Below are 17,705 nucleotides of genomic sequence, written 5' to 3' on the forward strand. Positions count from 1 at the left end.
GCACGTATCCTCACCAACTCCAAAAAAAAAGGGACCACATCACACCAACACTTATTGAACTTCACTGGCTCCCTATACAATCACGTATACTGTACAAAGCTCTCTCCATCATACATAAGTCTGACTAATGAAAACCTCAACTGGATCACCCCTCCCCTACATCCGTGCACCTCTATTAGACCTACCCGCCCTGCCCTCCAAGGAACCCTCCGCACACCTATCAAAACAATCAAACTTACCTCTACAATGAACAGAGCATTCTCCCTTGCTGGCCCTACCCTGTGGAACTCCCTTCCCCCTGATATACGCACTGAGACCTCAACTCCTAAATTAAAAAAAAAAAACAAAACCTAAAAACCTGGTTGTTCCTACAGGCCTACTCACATGCACCTCCCTCCCCATGAAGAAGACCCTACAACAGGAGGTTGTAGGGTCGCTGACATGCACCTCTCTCCCCATGAAGAAGACCCGACAACAGGCTATCAATCTGATATCCACTTGCATCTGACTCCCACCACCCCCTCCATCGACTTCTGTTACTCCCTTATCCTCAATGGCCACCTTCTTGTAGCTCATGCCTCACCCCTCTCTCTTACTCCTCTGTATGCTTTTCCTCTGTATTTCTCCCACACCCTCCTTTGTATTTTTCCCTCGCATACCTCTGTTATGCTTTCTCTTAATTTACATATATCTCTTGTATATTGTTTTTCACATCTTGCTATTGTTCTGTGTAAGGGCTACGCCCACAAGTTATCAGTTGTATGTAAACCGATACGATGTGCAAATGGCTATCGGTATATAAGAAACTCTAAATAAATAAATAGTAAAAAGCACTGATCCTAGTGCAGGTAACTGGGCATTTCTCTTTGAAATAAGGTATTCTGTCCTACTCTCCTATCATAACCAGTTCCCAATATACAAAAGGACACCCTCTTATCCCACAACTTTGATAAAATTCCTGATGAGACTCATCAAGAATTAGAAATATGGTATCAACCAACTCACTCTTGTCAACATATTTATTAACTTTAAAAAAATAAAAAATCTAACTTGTAAAACAAGATTTCCTTTTAATGGTTTAGAACCAACATCTATTTATTTGTGTGTAGCCAGAGGCCTAGTACCTTTATTCTGTAGAACAGCATCTACATTTTGGCTGTCCCACTACTCATTTTAAAATACTAGAGCCATGGCAGCTATATCTTGATAAATTAATGAAGCCATATCATGCTCTGCCTGAGCAGTCCTATGTAACGGATTCTTACTATTTATTTTCTCTTATTCCCTGCCTTTTGCACTATGAAATATGCCTAAACTGGTTTCCAGAATACTGCATTAGCAGGAAAAAACAAAGGTCAACACTACCTAAACCAATCAATTGTAACAATTTATATTTCATGTAATAAGTGGGGCTAAACTTTATATTAAATAGTTATACAATAACACAGAAATACTGCGTGTTATGTAGTACCACATTCTGTTTATGTAAACTGTTTTGCAAATGCAGAATATCACCTGTTCATAAATAAATAGTGCTCATTATCACATTGGCCGTTTCTCTTTGTGTTTCTCCCACATTTCTTTCTTAAGACTATACCATAATAGTAGATAATAATAGTGGGCCCAGACACCTTCCCGAGTTTTAAGTGTGATTGGACTAGATTAAGATGCACAATTTCTTGAATCCACTCTTCAGTTCCCTCCTAAAGTAGTGCATTGCTATTAGCACTATAGAAAGCCATGCTAGCAGCTCAAGCATGTTTGAGATGTAGGGCATGGTTTAGCTGCCTGCCCCGCCCCTATCGTTCACAATTGGCTTGTGAATGGAGAGAGGGGAAAGAGGACTGGCGCCAGCTCTGCGATCAGCTAGGGAGGTCCCTGGGTGTAGAGGAAGTGCTGCAGAGCACAGGGGCGGGGACTGCAGCGGCCTAGCTGGATTCTGCCTTCTGTCAGCTCGTCTCACTCTTCCGCTGCTGTCTGCAGGAATCCGTCTCTTGATGGCCCCTTGGGCCGCACTGCGGGTAAGCTCTTCTCCAAGGCACTCATTGCAGTTCTCGGTGGGTTGGGGTGATAAAGGGCTACATGCATTCGTGGAGGATGCTCTTGCAGAGCTAGGAACGAATGTCTTGTGGCGGCTTGTTCCCGGGGGAGATGGAGTCTCAAATCTATTCCCGAGGCCCTTTATTTCAGGGCTGCAGGTTTTCATGAAAGAACAAGCACTTTTTTCCAAAAAAAGCCCAAAACACGTGAAATTGAAACACCAATGTCTATGAGTCGCATAGACGACAAAGGAGCTTAGCTTTTTGCATGTTTCTCTGTTTTAGCATGTTGCAGAAGGTCTGCATGATGTGCACGAGTGGCACACTTACAAAATTTGCACGTAGCCTTATTCTCATTGCTGAAAACCGGCTGAATCCATGCTTTTAGTTCACGTTCCTCTTCCCATGCTTTGCAGTACCTTTTACTGTATTTAGCCCAGTTCTTTACTGTAGCCATAGTAGATCAAAACCATTTAGTAGTACAGCAGCCAAGGATGGAAACAGTAGGTATAGACTGGCTTTCTTACAGAGGTGATCTTCTACAGGGAGAAGAAATGAAAGAAAAAAAAAAAAGCAAAATTAGAGGAAAGCAAAAGTGGTGTAGAAAAATAGCATTACAAGTTTCCATGTCACATTTTTTTTTACCTGTAGTCAGCAGGTATGGACAAGCTTTCTTTTTGTCAAAATACGGGTTGTTTTTTTTTTTATAAAAGGTGATCAGCTACAGGGAAGAAATGAGAAAAAAAAAATCGATGAAATCAAGTGGAGTAGAACAAATTGGAGAAATTACTTACCTGATAATTTTGTTTTCCTTAGTGTAGACAGATGGACTCAGGACCAATGGGTATAGTGTACTCCTGTTAGCAGCTGGAGACTGAGCAGATTTCAATCTGATGACAGCCCCTAGTACAGTGATGGCCAACCTTTTGCGCTCAGTGTGTCAAAATTCATAAAAAAAAAACCGAGCATAACTCGGGTGGTGTCACTTCTAGAAAAATCCATAATTGTGATATTTGTAGCTCTAATATTAAACAGTTATAATTTTAATGTTCTGTATTTATTAATAAAGCAAAACATAATTATTTACCTTACCTGCTTAGTGACTTTTTTTTGCTGAATTTCATTGGCTAAATCTTCAATTAAAACACTCTCTCCCCTTCCACCCCCAAACTCTCACTCCCCTGGATTTTCTCATACACACTCATGCTCTCACACTCACTGGTTCCCTCTCACACACACACAACCCCAGGCAGGCTCCCAGTCATTTTCACACCACTCCCGCTCCATCCTCCAGGCAGGCTCCCATGCATTCACACACATACACCCTCAGGCAGAGTCCCATTCATTCACATGCACACACTAAAGGCAGACCCCCCCTCTCTTTTGCCAGCAACCTCAGAACCTCTCATTCCTCTGCTGCCACTGTCATTGCTGCCTCGTGGCTATTGGGGAGATGCCGATTGCTGCTACTGACACTGAAGCCCATTCTGCTGCCTCCTCTGTGCAGGCCCCGTGGGCTTCCATTTTCTCCATGCTGATCTCGTACATTGTGAGATCTGCATAGAGAAAGTGCTATTCTTGCACATTCCCAAAGATTACATGTGCCAATCACTAAAAAGTAATTTATTTTGTTTTTTACCTTTGCTGTCTGATCTTCATTTTCTAATTGGTTGGTCACAGGCTTTTTTTCCCACCTTCCCTTTATTTTGTCTTTTTTTCTGTTTCTTTTCTCTCCTCCTTCCCTCAAACACACAGGTTCTCTCTCACATGCTCTTCTCTCTCTCTCACAGACACAGGCTCTCACTGTCACATGCTCTCTCTCATACAATCATTCATACACACAGTCTCTCACTGGCACATGCTGTCTGACTCACACACACAGGCTCTCTCTCACTCCCACATGCTGTCTTGCTCAAGCACATGCCATCTCTGCAAACATTCAGGTCCTCACTCTCACCCACAATCTCTCAACTCATCTCATATACGCACACACACACACCCTCTACAGACCCTCAGCCTCTCTCTCATCTCTGGGCCTCCTCTTCGCAGGATGGGCTCTGCGGCAGCCCTGCTACCAGGCCTCAGGGCAGCCCAGGGTGGGATGCTGAGTCCATCTGTCTACACTAAGGAAAACGAAATTATCAGGTAAGTAATTTCTCCATTTCCTAGCGTGTAGCAGATGGACTCAGGAGCAATGGAATGTATAAAAGCTACTCCCGAATCGGGTGGGAGGCTGCCCATGGTCCACTTAGAATTGTCCTTGCAAATGCCATGTCCTCCTGAGCCTGTACGTCCAGACGGTAGAATCTGGAGAAAGTGTGGATAGAGGACCACGTTGCCGCTCTGCAGATGTCCGCAGGTGAAAGCATTCTAGTCTCTGCCCAGGACACCGCCTGGGCTCTGGTTGAATGGGCCTTGATTTGTAGAGGTGGTGGTTTTCCTGCTTCTACGTAGGCCGCCTTAATGACTTCTTTGATCCAGTGGGCAATGGTTGCCCGCGAGGCCGCTTCCCCTTGCCTCTTTCCGCTGTGAAGGACGAAAAGGTGGTCTGTCTTTCGTACCGGTTCCGACCTTTCCAAATATCTGGCTAGGAGTCTGCCGATGTCGAGGTGACATAGGCTACGGTCTTTTCCCGAGTTCTTCACGCCGTCCATCGTTGGTAGTGTGATGGTTTGGTTGAGGTGGAAGTGTGAGACCACTTTGGGGAGGAAGAAGGGAACTGTGCGTAGTTGGATGGACCCCGGGGTGAATCTGAAGAACGGTTCACAGCAGGACAGTGCTTGTAGCTCCGAGATGCGGCGGGCCGAACACACGGCCAGCAAGAACACTGTCTTTAAGGTTAACAGACGGAGAGATAGGCCTCGGAGGGGTCTGAAGGCGGATCCCGCTAGGAACTCCAAGACGAGGTTGAGGTTCCACAGAGGTACCGTCCACCTTAGAGGTGGGCGAATGTGTTTGACTCCTTTCAGGACGCGTGATACATCCGGGTGCGAGGCTATGCTGTTGCCCTCGCTCCTGGAGCCATAGCATGACAATGCTGCTATCTGTACCTTGATGGAATTGAGGGACAGACCCTTCTGTAGCCCATTCTGTAAGAATTCCAGGATCACGGGAACTCTTGAGGGGCGTGGCTTGACGCTGTGGTCTTCGCACCAGGCCTTGAAGATTCTCCAAATCCTTATGTACGTTACAGATGTGGAGAACTTGCGTGCTCGGAGGAGAGTATCTATTACTGCCCCCGAGTATCCGCTCTTCCTCAGTCGAGCCCTCTCAATGGCCAGACCGTAAGCGAGAATTGAGTCGGGTCCTCGTGAAGGATCGGGCCTTGTTGGAGCAGGTCTCTGTGCAGCGGCAGGGGTAGTGGGTTCCCTGCCAGCAGTCTTCTCATGTCTGCGTACCAGGGTCTTCTTGGCCAATCTGGGGCCACCAGGAGAACTAGTCCCCTGTGTCGCTGTATCTTGTGAATGATTGCGGGAAGGCGTATAGAAGGGTCCCCGGAGGCCAGGGCTGTACCAGGGCATCGATCCCCTGGGACTGCGGGTCCCGTTTGCGGCTGAAGTATCTGGGTACTTGAGCGTTGGATCTGCTTGCCAGAAGGTCCATGTTTGGGATCCCCCACCGATTCACTATCATTTGGAAGGCTGTGGATGACAGTTTCCATTCTCCTGGGTTTAGACTTTCTCTGCTGAGGAAGTCTGCTGCGATGTTGTCTTTCCCGGCAATGTGGACGGCCCAGATCTCCTGGAGATTTGCTTCCGCCCACGCCATCAGGAGGTCTATTTCTAGGGACACCTGTTGGCTTCTGGTTCCGCCCTGTCAGTTGATGTAGGCCACCGTCGTGGCGTTGTCAGACATCACTCTGACCGCTTTGCCTCGAAGTCTGTGGGCAAACCGCAGGCAGGCTAATCTGGCTGCCCGCGCTTCTAGATGGTTGATGTTCCATCCCGCCTCTTCTGCGTTCCACTGCCCTTGGGCGGTCAGCTCTTCGCAGTGTGCTCCCCATCCGTGTAGGCTGGCATCTGTGGTGAGCAGGGTCCAGGTTGGGGAGGATAGGCTTGATCCCCGGCTCAGGTGGCTGTTCTGCAGCCACCACCGTAGCTGGGTCCGGACGCTGCCCGGGAGTGGAAGGCGTACGGTGTAGTTCTGGGATCGTGGACTCCACCGCGTTAGAAGTGAGCGCTGTAGAGGTCTCATGTGTGCTCGCACCCATGGCACTACTTCCAGCGTGGACGCAATCAGTCAGAGGACTTGCAGGTAATCCCATGCTGTGGGACAAGGAACGCTCAGCAAAGTCTGAAACCGGCCCCGCAGCTTTGACCTCCTTGCGGGGGTCAGGCTGACCTTGTCTTCCTTGGTGTCGAATTGGACTCCTAGGTATTCCAGCGACTGTGAGGGCTGTAGGGAGCTTTTGTTTATGTTGACCACCCATCCTAGGCTTTCCAGTAGTGCTATGACTCTGCTGGTTGCTTGGTGGCTTTCCTCCGGTGACTTCGCCCTGATCAGCCAATCGTCCAGGTAGGAATGAACGAGGATTCCCTCCTTCCTGAGTGTTGCCGCCACTATTACCTTGGTGAACGTCTGGGCACTACCCGAAGGGTAGTGCCCAGAACTGATAGTGACAATTCAGGACCTTGAAGCGTAGGAAGCGCTGGTGTTCCTGATGCATTGGGATGTGTAAGTAGGCCTCCGACAGATCCAGGGATGTGAGGAACTCTCCTGGTTGTATTGCCCGTATGACGGATCATAAGGTTTCCATGCGGAAGCGGGGAACCCTTAGGTGGCGGTTGACAGACTTGAGGTCCAGGATGGGCCTGAATGTGCCCTTTCTTGGGTACGATGAAGTAAATGGAGTAATGTCCAGTATTCATTTCCCGTATAGGCACCGGGGTTATGGCCTCGAGGGTCAGAAGCTTGTTCAGTGTAGCTTCCACTGCCACCCTCTTGAGGGGGTCATGGCAGGGAGATTCCACGAATTTGTCGGGGGGAGTTCGAATGAAGTCGAAGTAGTACCCCTCCCGGATGATGGCCAGGACCCATTTGTCCGTAGTTATCTCGACCCATCTGCGGTAGAATAAGGCTAGTCTGTCCCTATAGCATCTTCCCTTGGATGGGTCGGCTGATTCTCATTGTGGGGTGCGGCCGGATCCTGCACCCGCGCTGGTTCCTCTCTTGGTGTGCTTGTTCCGAAAGGACTGGTTCCTGCCCATAGGGCGGGGTGCTCGATAGTTGCTTTTGAAAGGGTTGAAGCGCTGTGAGCTCCTGCCTCTGGCGGATCTGTGGAAGGGACGCTGGTTTCTCTTCGTCTTGTCTTCCGGCAGGCGTGGTAATGGGGAGTCACCCCATTTGTTGGCCAGTTTCTCTAGTTCGCTGCCGAAGAGGAGGGATCCTTTGAAGGGCATCTTTGTTAGACTTGTCTTGGAAGAGGCGTCCGCCGACCAATTTCAGAGCCAGAGCTGTCTTCTGGCTGCCACAGTGGACTAGACACCTCTGGCTGTTGTACGCACTAGATCGGAAGCCGCGTCAGTGAGAAAGGACAGAGTTGATTCCATGTCCTCTCCCGGGGTGCTGTTCCTGGCTTGAGATAGGCAGGCACGCGTCACCACGGTGCAGCAGGCCGCAATCTGAAGGGACAGAGCTGCAACCTCGAATGACTGCGTTAGCAAGGCTTCTAGGCGCCGGTCATGAGCGTCCTTGAGCGCCGCTCCTCCCTCCACTGGGATGGTAGTGCGCTTAGCGACCGCGCAGACCATGGCCTCCACCCTAGGGCACGCCAGGAGTTCTTTGGTCGCTGGGTCCAGGGGATACATGGCCGACAGTGCTCGACCCCCTTTGAATGAGGACTCTGGAGCATTCCACTCTAGGTCAATTAGCTGTTGTGCCGCCTGTAAGAGAGGAAAATGGCGAGACGTCTGACGAAGGTGCTCCAGCAGGGGGTTCATTCTAGGTTCCCCTGAGGGCCCTTGGCCCGGGATAGCGAGTTCCGTTAGACATTGGGATACTAGGTCCGGGAGCTCATCCTTTGTGAAGAAGCGTCTCATGGTTCGGTGTGGCTCTGTCCCCGGGGGGGAGTTCCCCTTCTTCCAGGGGCTCAATTTCCTCTTCAGAGTGGTCTGTGTCCCCGTAGGCGGAACTTCTGGACGGTGTGGACCTGTGCCTAGGCCTCGAGGGTCCTGGGGCATGAGGGTCCTCCGGAGGCTGGACTTCCCGGGGTTCAGTTTGCATCCTGACAAAGGCGTGAATCCCCTTGAACAGCTCCACCCAGGATATCGAAGCTGGGTCTAAGTTGAGGGGGCGCCGGTTCTCTGGGAGTCCCCGAGTGCGGGGTGGACTCCCTGGGGCCTGCTAGGTCCAGGGTGCCCCCTGAAGAGCTAGCATTGGGCCCTGGCTGGGAACGGCCCTGGCCTGGATCTCCCAGGGCCTCCTCGCTCTGTGCGGCTCCGACGTGGCATGCTTGGCAGAGGCCTTGCGCTTTTATGCCAGACTCTGGAGGTGCCATGACTGTGGCCGCGTGAGCTCTTGTGCGCTCCAGTGCGCCTCAGATATGTGCGGAGATGTGCGCTGAGATGTGCGCCTAGCCGCAGATATGCGCCTTGTTCCGTGCGCACAACTTATGCGCGTGAGGTATTATGTGCGCCTAAGTTTATGCGCACAAGGGACTTGTGTGCCTAGCTCAATTTGTGCACTCGTGTTGAACGGCGAGGTGAGTCAAGATGGCGATGGCGAGCATGCGGGCAATATGGCAACCTCCTCGGAGGGTCTCCACGTGGGTAGACCCTCGGGAACAGCCGGGGCCTAGCCCTGCTAGGGCGGATCAACCCGGCGGCACTGGCTCCGATCGGCGGCCTGTGCTCCTCTTCGATCCTCGGAGACCGTTTACATAGAAGATTTCTACCTTACCTTGTCTTCGGCGCTTCCCGGTTTCGTCCCGGGCGGTCTCTGGCTGCGGGGGGAGAGGGCAAATACCTTCACCGCCGAGCTCGAGGAATGCACCCGCTGCCTCTCAGCAGTGCCCGAAATCGGGGGCTAAGTCCCTGCTGAAATTCGGCCACCAGACCGAGGCTCACCTCTGAGGGACCACGGAAATCACCTCGGGAATCTCAACTGGGGGAGGGACCCGAGGGTATCACCGCAGGAGAGCGGGGCTAGTCTTCAGGTAAACTTTTCTTCTTAAATTTGGGTTTTTCCTTGAATTTTGGTTCTAACGCTCAGAGAGCGTGCAGATAGTCCCTAACTGCTTTGGAGACGGAAAATACTGAGGAGCTGCACTTCCTGCAGGGGTATATGTACTAGGGGCTGACGTCAGATTGAAATCTGATCCATCTCCAACTGCTACCAGGAGTACACTATACCCATTGGTCCTGAGTCCATCTGCTACACGCTAGGAAATAAGATACCAGCCCCTCACACTCATTCCCCCCTCCGGGCACATCCCTGGGCCCCACACACTCACTCATTCCCCCCTCCGAGCACATCCCTGGGCCCCCACACACTCACTCATTCCCCCCTCCGAGCACATCCCTGGGCCCCACACACTCACTCATTCCCCTCTCCCCACCCCCCTCCGAGCACATCCCTGGCCCCCACACACTCACTCATTCCCCTCTCCCCACCCCCCTCCGAGCACATCCCTGGCCCCCACACACTCACTCCCCTCTCCCCACCCCCCTCCGAGCAGATCCCTGGCCCCCACACACTCACTCATTCCCTCTCCCCACCCCCCCTCCGAGCAGATCCCTGGCCCCCACACACTCACTCATTCCCCTCTCCCCACCCCCCTCCGAGCACATCTCTGGCCCCCACACTCTCATTCATTCCCCTCTCCCCACCCCCCTCCGAGCACATCTCTGGCCCCCACACTCTCATTCATTCCCCTCTCCCCCCCCCCCTCCGAGCACATCTCTGGCCCCCACACTCTCATTCATTCCCCTCTCCCCACCCCCCTCCGAGCACATCTCTGGCCCCCCACACTCTCATTCATTCCCCTCTCCCCACCTCCCTCCAAGCACATTTCTGGATCCTCAAACTCTCATTCTCCCCTCCTGATACCTGGCTGTAGCTGCACAGTCTGAAGATTCCTTTGCTGTTGCCCTGCTGCTGGACTTCCCGTTCCAGGTCTGCCAACAAACATGTGCTCGTGAGGTATCCATCAACAAGGCTTGCAGCTCACTATTTGAATCCTGCTCTGATTGGCTTACTGCTGCAATATAGGGATAGGGTGTGGCTGCTATGGACAGGCTTCATAGCAGCAGCAGCAGCAGCAGCCAATCACTGTAACATCAGAGCACAAGTCCCGCCCAACAAGCCCAAAAAAACGGGACTGGCAGAAAAAATAGCCCAATTAAAAGCAACCAGCGAATCGGAAAAAAAACACGCGAATGACTAGGAAAAGAAGCCTGATCTCGCGGTAAATAAGCGAGGTTGGCAACACTCCGTTTATTTCTGCGCGTTGCGCATAGCAACCGATCCTCATCCGCTTCAGGGACCTGCCCCATCCGCCACGTAAACCAATCAGGCGCGGAGAACATTCAGCGGCGGAGATTGGCGGCAACGGGAGCCAGTGGTTGCAAAGCCAGGACTCCGCTTGCGGCAGGTGAGGAAGGGGCTACTAGAATACATTAAACACATGTCTAAAGCTCGAAGGCTGAGATTCAAGAGTATAATGCGGAGGGAGTGACGGGTAAAACCCGGGCTAAGCACAGAGGATTTTTAGTTGTGGGTGAATGAGGCTAAAACCTGGGATAAGTGCCGAAGATCCTTAGCTGAGAGGTAAAGCCTGGGCTAAGCACAGATGATCTTTATCTGTGGGGAGTGAGGGGTAAAGCCCGGGATAAGTACAGAGGATCCTTAGCTGTGGGAGAGTGAGGGCTAAAGCCTGGGGTCCTTAGCTGGGGAGTTGGGGGAGGGGAATGAGGGGTAAAGTCTAAGCACAGCATTCTTAACTATTGGGTAAAGCTTGGGTTCCCTGTACTTACCCAGATCAGTCCAGACTCCTGGGTTTTGCCTCTCCTCCAGCAGATGGAGACAGAGAAAGTTTTACTGATACTGCTACATAACCCGAGGTGCCACCTGCAGTCCCTTGGTATTTCTCAGAGTCTGAGACTAGTTTAAAAAAACAAAAACAGAAGAAAAAGACAAAGAGTGAATTGGACTTTTGGAGATTGCTTCCCAAGAGGTTGCTAGGTCCTGGTGGGGCCATCCCCCTGGTTTCTGAGGCAGACGAGCAGGGGGTTGGGGACCATTTATTGCTCAGTCCTTGATTGCTGGTGAAGGGCTGAAAGCTGGTGGTCCCAGTTTCCTCACCCCCAGGAGAATAAACAGAGCCTGCAGCCAGCGTTCATTTTTTAGGGAAGTGCTTTTTTCTCTGAATTTGCCTTCATAAAGTTAAAAATAGCCAGGGTTAAGCATAGAGGATCTTTAGCTGTGGGGGAATGAGGGGTACAGCCTGTGATAAGCACAGAGGATCCTTAGCGTTTAGGATGGGCTCAAAATGTCCTTAGTAGTTGGGGAGCGAGGTGGATAACCTGGGATGAACACTAAAGGTCCTCAGCAATAGGGGACGTAATGATTACTTCAGGTCTCAGTATTGCAGTTGGAACAGTAAAAGTGTGGTAGATGTGAATTTGAAGCATGGACACTTTCTTGGATGTGTTTGCTGTTACAGGTGAGATTGGATGCATGTGTTCTGTGCTGGGCTATGCTGGAGTCATTGAAATAACTCTGAAGGGTCTTTGGAGGTTGAGAGAAAGTGGACGACTGCAGGTCAATGCTTTTCTGCACGCAGATCTGCCAGGGTATCCGACGTGTGAGGAGGCTGCAGAGGTACCTAGTAGCAATGGCGGCCGACAGCAGTAAGACGAGAGCGTCCAAGCACGATGCCGTGACTGCCGGAATCCTCATCATTGGAGATGAGATCCTGAAGGTGACCTTGTAGCCCTTCCCACTTTTATAATTAAGGCTATAAGGAATGGAATCTGAGAAAAGGAAATAAGGATGAAAAAAATATTGTAAAAACGGGGTAAAACTAGGCTCGTGCAGAGTGAAGGAGAAGCAGACATGCACAATGAAAGCTGTCATGGCATTCTGAAGAACTGCAGATAGATTAGTTGTATGTTGCCTGTCACTGAAATACCAGCAGGTGTGGGTGTTGTACCCAGAGGAATTCTTCCTTCTCGCCATGCGAGAGGGCAGATGTGTGGAGCTATCCAAAAGCTTGCACTGGGACCTGGTTTTGCCTCTGCTGCCTTTCGCCTTAGCCTCTCTCCCTGCTTGCTTGTTGTTCATTCAGGGCTTTCCTTCTGGCATCACTCTGGGCTTCAGTGGAGCTTACTGGGGCCTTCCTAAAGGCGATTGCGTTGCTGCTCCTTGTCACAGCCTCTATTGCGGCATTTCTGAGGGTTGTTTTTTTTTAACTCTGGGCTTCTCACAACTCATACATCTGCTGCTCTTTGTTGTGTCCATCAGACGGCTTTGGGCTTAGTTGTTATGCACGTTTTGTTCAGCATCTTGGCATGCTAGAAGATGAGAGAATCACATTCCTATCCCTTGACATGACATAAAGCTCCACATTGCTTTCTATTTTCGTTCTGATGTTATTGATTAGTAAGATGATTGGATAACTCCTTGTCCAGGGGAACAAGCTGAGCCAGGCCTGGTTTTGATCCATTAAAGGCAGGGAGAAGTAGCCAAACTTTCTAGAGGAACTCTACTAGGAAATTGAAAATAAATCTCCGTGCTTGCAATGGGGCAAAACCAGACTTGGCTCAGCCTTCTCCCTTCCCTCATGCCCTACCCTTTATATTAAGGGTGTCTGAGAGCTGGGTCATCAGAACAGGAGAAAAGAACTATTCAGAATTCACAGACATTTAGTTCCTTGTATGTACCCGGATCAGTCCAGACTCCTGGGTTTATTCATCTATGCCAGCAGATGGAGACAGAGAAAGTAAAACTGACACTGCTTTATGTACAGTGATGCCACCTGCAGTTCTTCAGTATTTCTCTGTCTCCAGCAGATGGTGGCTGATGCATAAACCTGCAGTTTGTTCCAGTATTTTTGGTCTCTTTTTTTTTTTGTTGCTCTGAGCCTTCCTCCCAGGGGTCGGGGTTCCTCGTGAGGCAATTAGATGACTAGGATGGCAAACTAGTATTCTCAAATGATCACTGTGAGAAGAAAACTTTGCATGCTGCTCTTCTGACAAAATCTTGAAGATCTGTGAAGACTGGGCTGACTCAAACCCCAGAACACCAGACAAACCAACATCAGAATCTAGCAACCCTCTACTCTTATTTTAAGGTTGGTTGTTTTGGGGGTTTTTTTTTGTTTTTTTTTGTTAATTCGTCTTTATTGGGTCAGCAGATACAAAAAAAGAACAACAATGAACACCAAAATCCAACAATGAATTAACATTAAACCGATGACCCAAATGGACATGTCCAAGTCACTCCCATTCACTCCCCCACTCATTCTAAATACCCACATAATATCCTCTCTGACCTCAGCCCATCCTCCAGCTTATTCAGCCCTTGTCCTGCCAAACCAGTAAACGCAGCCTGACTTGGCTTGCCTAGTTGAGTAGCCCAGCTGGGGAACTACTCTTTAATCAAGGGTGTTTTGTCAGCCATCCACTCCTTAAAAAAGCCTCCCTAGACCACAAGATCTTGGGAAACTTCAGGCCCATATCAGAAAGTCCATTTCTGGCCAAAGTTATCAAAAGCCTTCCATCAGCTCCAGTCTAATCAGATAGAAACAGTTCTCCCAGCTCTAGTGGATGACGTCCTCACGGCATCTGATGCAGGAAAGCTGTCCACTATTCAGGTTCTCTGCCATCTTTGACAATATTCACAAGCTTTCAGGCACTGGAATCAAGGGCCAGCCTTAAGATGGTTTCTTTATAACAGGAAGAACTTAAGAGCTCGTTGTGGGTGCCATACCCATGCCCTGCAGTGTTCCAAAAGGATCAATCCTGTCACCAACCTATCTCCGGCCACTAACTGAAATGATTAGGACATCTGGGCTCCAATGTTTTGGGTAAGCCAATGGCATTTAGGATTTTGTGCCACTGGGATCTGACAGAGACCGAGCCATGCAAAAGATAAACATCTCTCTTGCAAACATCTGGAAATGGGCTATGTCTCATAAATTCAAACTCATCCCCAGCAAAAGAGAGGAATTGATATCAAATACATCCCCTTTACCCCTGGCAGAGTTAAAAGTTGCACTGAATGACAACCCTCTCTCAAGGAAGTCCAAGATCTGAAGCCTCTGCATCATCCTGGATATCAAGCTAGACATGGAACTCAGATTACCGTAGCTGCAAGAAATGCTTTCTATCAATATTGGTGATTAAAGCAGGAAAAATCTTATGTGGAAAGAGACAGCTTGGTCACTCTATGTACATTCATCGTGTCCTGACTAAACTACTGTGATATATTGATTAGAGTCTGTGCAAAATGCTGCAGCACAGATCTTATCTGACTGCTACTACAGAGACCCCATTAGTCCAATCCCCTACCAGGCCTATTGCAAAACCTATCTTCAAGTCGCTGAATGACCAGGATCCAGCTTATCTGAAGAATCACCTGTCCTTAAACTGCTGTAGTTATACAATGTTAGGTTCTATCTTAGGAGTTACCACCCAGGAAAAAGATCTAGGCATCATAGTGGATAATACTTTAAAATCGTCGGCTCAGTGTGCTGCAGCAGTCAAAAAAGCAAACAGAATGTTAGGAATTATTAGGAAGGGAATGGTGAATAAAACAGAAAATGTCATAATGCCTCTGCATCGCTTCATGGTGATATTGCACCTTGAATACTGTGTACAATTCTGGTCACTGCATCTCAAAAAAGATATTATTGCACTGGAGAAAGTGCAGAGAAGGGTGACCAAAATGTTAAGTGGCATAGAACAGCTGCCTTATGAGGTAAGGCTAAGGAAGTTAGGGCTGTTCAGTTTGGAGAAGAGAAGGCTGGGGGGGGATATGATATAGAGGTCTATAAAATCATGAAAAGTCTTTGAAAAGTTAATGTAAATCAGTTATTTCTCTCTCAGATAATAGAAGGACCAGGGGGCACTCCATGAAGTTAGCAAGTAGCTCATTTAAAACAAATCAAAGAAAATTATTTTTCACTCAGAGAACAGTTAAGTTCTGGAATTCATTGCCAGAGGATGTGATTACAGGATTTAGTGTAACTGGGTTTAAAAAAGGTTTGGATAAGTTCCCAGAGGAAAAATCCATAAACTGCTCTTAATTAATAAGCAATAGTAGCTTGAGATGTATTTATTTAAGGTTTTGTATCTACTGACATTCGTAGGAACATCATGCCAGCTTACATCTAACAATATTAACAGAAACAAGACGTTACATAGAACAAATAAAATATTGGCTGGAACAATTTAAAGCAGAGGTAATGAGAAACAACAACTAAGAGGGGGATGGGTGAGTAGTGATCAAAGGATAAGGCAAGTTACATATGTCAAAGGGATTTAATGCTTGGGTACTTTCCAGGCACTTGTGACTTGGATTGGCCACTGTTGGAAACAAGATATTGGGCTTGATGGACCCTTGGTCTGACCCAGTATGGAAATTCTTATGTTCTTATGTTTCTTGCAGTCTACAGTCCGAGAAAGAAGGACTACTACAGCTACTGGCAGGTCTCAGCATAAATTACAGAATTTACACCAACTATGTCCAGTTTTTTATGCTTAAACTTTCTTCGTGGAACTCTACCTTCCAGCTAGTTTGATCTCTTTCACTGATGTAAAGCAATGGCTCTTGTACAATAAATTAGTTTTGAACATTGCGAAGACTGAGATTTTTTCCTTAAAAATAGTTCCATTTCCTAGCGTGTAGCCAGATGGACTCGGGAGCAATGGGTTAGGTGTTCCCCTGCCAGCAGGTGGAGACGGAGTCAGGTTTCAAAGCTGACGTCACCTTAGATACACCCCTGCAGTGACCTCAGCCCTCAGTATCTCTCCGTCTCCTAGCAGATGTGGATGTGCTTTCCCTATCGGGATTGCTATAGCCTTTAGAAGAAGAAATTCTACTTTTAAATTGGAGAAAGACTGAACCAGCAAGTGTCACTGGAAATAGATCTCCTTATGGAATGGGCGGAATTACATCTACAGATGATCTCGTCCTCCCACATCGAAGGAAAGACATTGTCAGAGTAGATTTTCTAAGCAGGGAGAGTCCGGATCCAGGAGAGTGGGCATTGTCGGTCAAAGCCTTTCAGCTGGGGGTAGATCGATGGGGCTTCCCGTCCATCAACCTGCTGGCCGCATCTCACAATGCGAAGGTTCCCTGATTGTTCAGTCGCAGAAGAGATCAGTGGTCCCTGGCTTGAAGAGGAGTTCCTATACGCCTTCCCTCCGTGGCCCCTGCTGGGCAGAGTCATTCGCAGGATCGAGCACCACAGGGGGATTAGTTCTACTAGTAGCTCTGGATTGGCCCAGGCGCCTGTGGTATGCAGAAATGCGGAGACTCCTGGTGGAGACCCCCCTGTGCCTCCCACCACACAGGGACCTGCTCCAGCAGGTCTGGTCCTTCACGAGGATCCGACTTGATTCTGTCTTCCGGTTTGGCCCTTGAAAGGGCTCGCCTGATGAAGCATGGGTATTTGGTGGCAGTAATTACCACCCTGCTCCACTCGCGGAAGTTCTCTTCATCCTTAGCCTATGTGCGGGTCTGGAGAGTATTTGAGGCCTGCTTCGAGGAACGTGGTGTTGCCCCTCGGACGGTCAAAATCCCACTGGTTCTGGAATTTTTACAGGACGGCTTGAATAAAGGGTTGACCCTTAACTCCTTGAAGGTCCAGGTAGCGGCTCTCTCCTGTTTTAGGGGTGAGGTGAACGGAACCTGCCTGTTGGCGCATCCGGACATGGCCCGTTTCCTGAAAGGGGTAAAACACCTCCAGCTACCCCTAAGGTGGCCGGTTCCCTTGTGGAATCTTAATCTAGTTTTGGAAGTTTTTGTCAGGGCCCCTCCTTTTGGCTGCCTCGCAGCCTTTTCCTTGCGCTTATTAACCCTGAAAATGGTGTTCCTGGTGGCGATATAATCGGCACGTCGCATCTCTGAGCTCCTGGCATTGTCGTGTCGGGAAACCGTTCCTCCGGATCACTCCAGGAGCATTACAGCTTCACACCGTTGCATCCTTCTTGCCCAAGGTAGTCTCTGAGTTTCATTTGAATTTGTTCGTTTCTTTTCCATCCCGGGATAGGCACAAGGACACGGAAGAATACCGCCTCCTCTGCCAGTTAAGAGTCAGTAGACTTTGGTGTGGTATCTGGAAGTTTCAGAGCTTCGCAGCCTACCTTAGCTCGCTGGATTAAGGAAGTGGTCACAGGTGCCTATGTGGAGGCAGGAAAGCCATTACCTTCTCAGGTTAAGGCTCATTCCACCAGGGCTCAGGCAGTCTCATGGGCAAAAGCTAGACTGCTGTCTCCCATCGACATCTGCCGAGTAGTGACGTGGTCCTTGCACACCTTCTCCAGGTTCTAACGTGTGGACATTCAGGCCTGAGAGGACGCAGCCTTTGCAAGGGTGGTGTTAACTGGACCACAGGCAGCCTCCTGCCCCAAGTGGGAGTAGCTTTTGTACATCCCATTGGTCCTGAGTCCATCTGACTACATGCTAGGAAATGGAGAAATTACTTACCTGATAATTTCATTT

At 49.3% G+C, this 17,705-nt stretch overlaps 1 protein-coding gene and 1 long non-coding RNA gene across 9 annotated transcripts in view; one reads left to right on the forward strand and one right to left on the reverse strand.

The window, feature by feature from the left end:
- Positions 1 to 10,226, reverse strand: LOC115078876. Its single transcript, XR_003853157.1, has 3 exons — positions 10,086 to 10,226; positions 2,685 to 2,760; positions 1 to 2,578 (listed from the first exon to the last, which is right to left on the reverse strand). It is a non-coding gene; the product is annotated as an uncharacterized LOC115078876 (long non-coding RNA).
- The window catches only part of FLAD1 (flavin adenine dinucleotide synthetase 1), a 22,461-nt gene continuing 6,653 nt past the window's right edge, over positions 1,898 to 17,705 (forward strand). The window contains exons 1-2 of one of the 8 annotated variants that reach the window (XM_029581936.1): positions 1,898 to 2,021; positions 11,821 to 11,958. In XM_029581936.1, the coding sequence (XP_029437796.1) occupies positions 1,998 to 2,021; positions 11,821 to 11,958 (162 nt within the window). In that variant the 5' untranslated portion in view covers positions 1,898 to 1,997. The other 7 variants (XM_029581939.1, XM_029581937.1, XM_029581941.1 and 4 more) reach the window with 7 other exon arrangements.

The sequence above is a fragment of the Rhinatrema bivittatum genome, chromosome 16 (assembly GCF_901001135.1).
Source record: "Rhinatrema bivittatum chromosome 16, aRhiBiv1.1, whole genome shotgun sequence".
NCBI lineage: Eukaryota > Metazoa > Chordata > Amphibia > Gymnophiona > Rhinatrematidae > Rhinatrema > Rhinatrema bivittatum.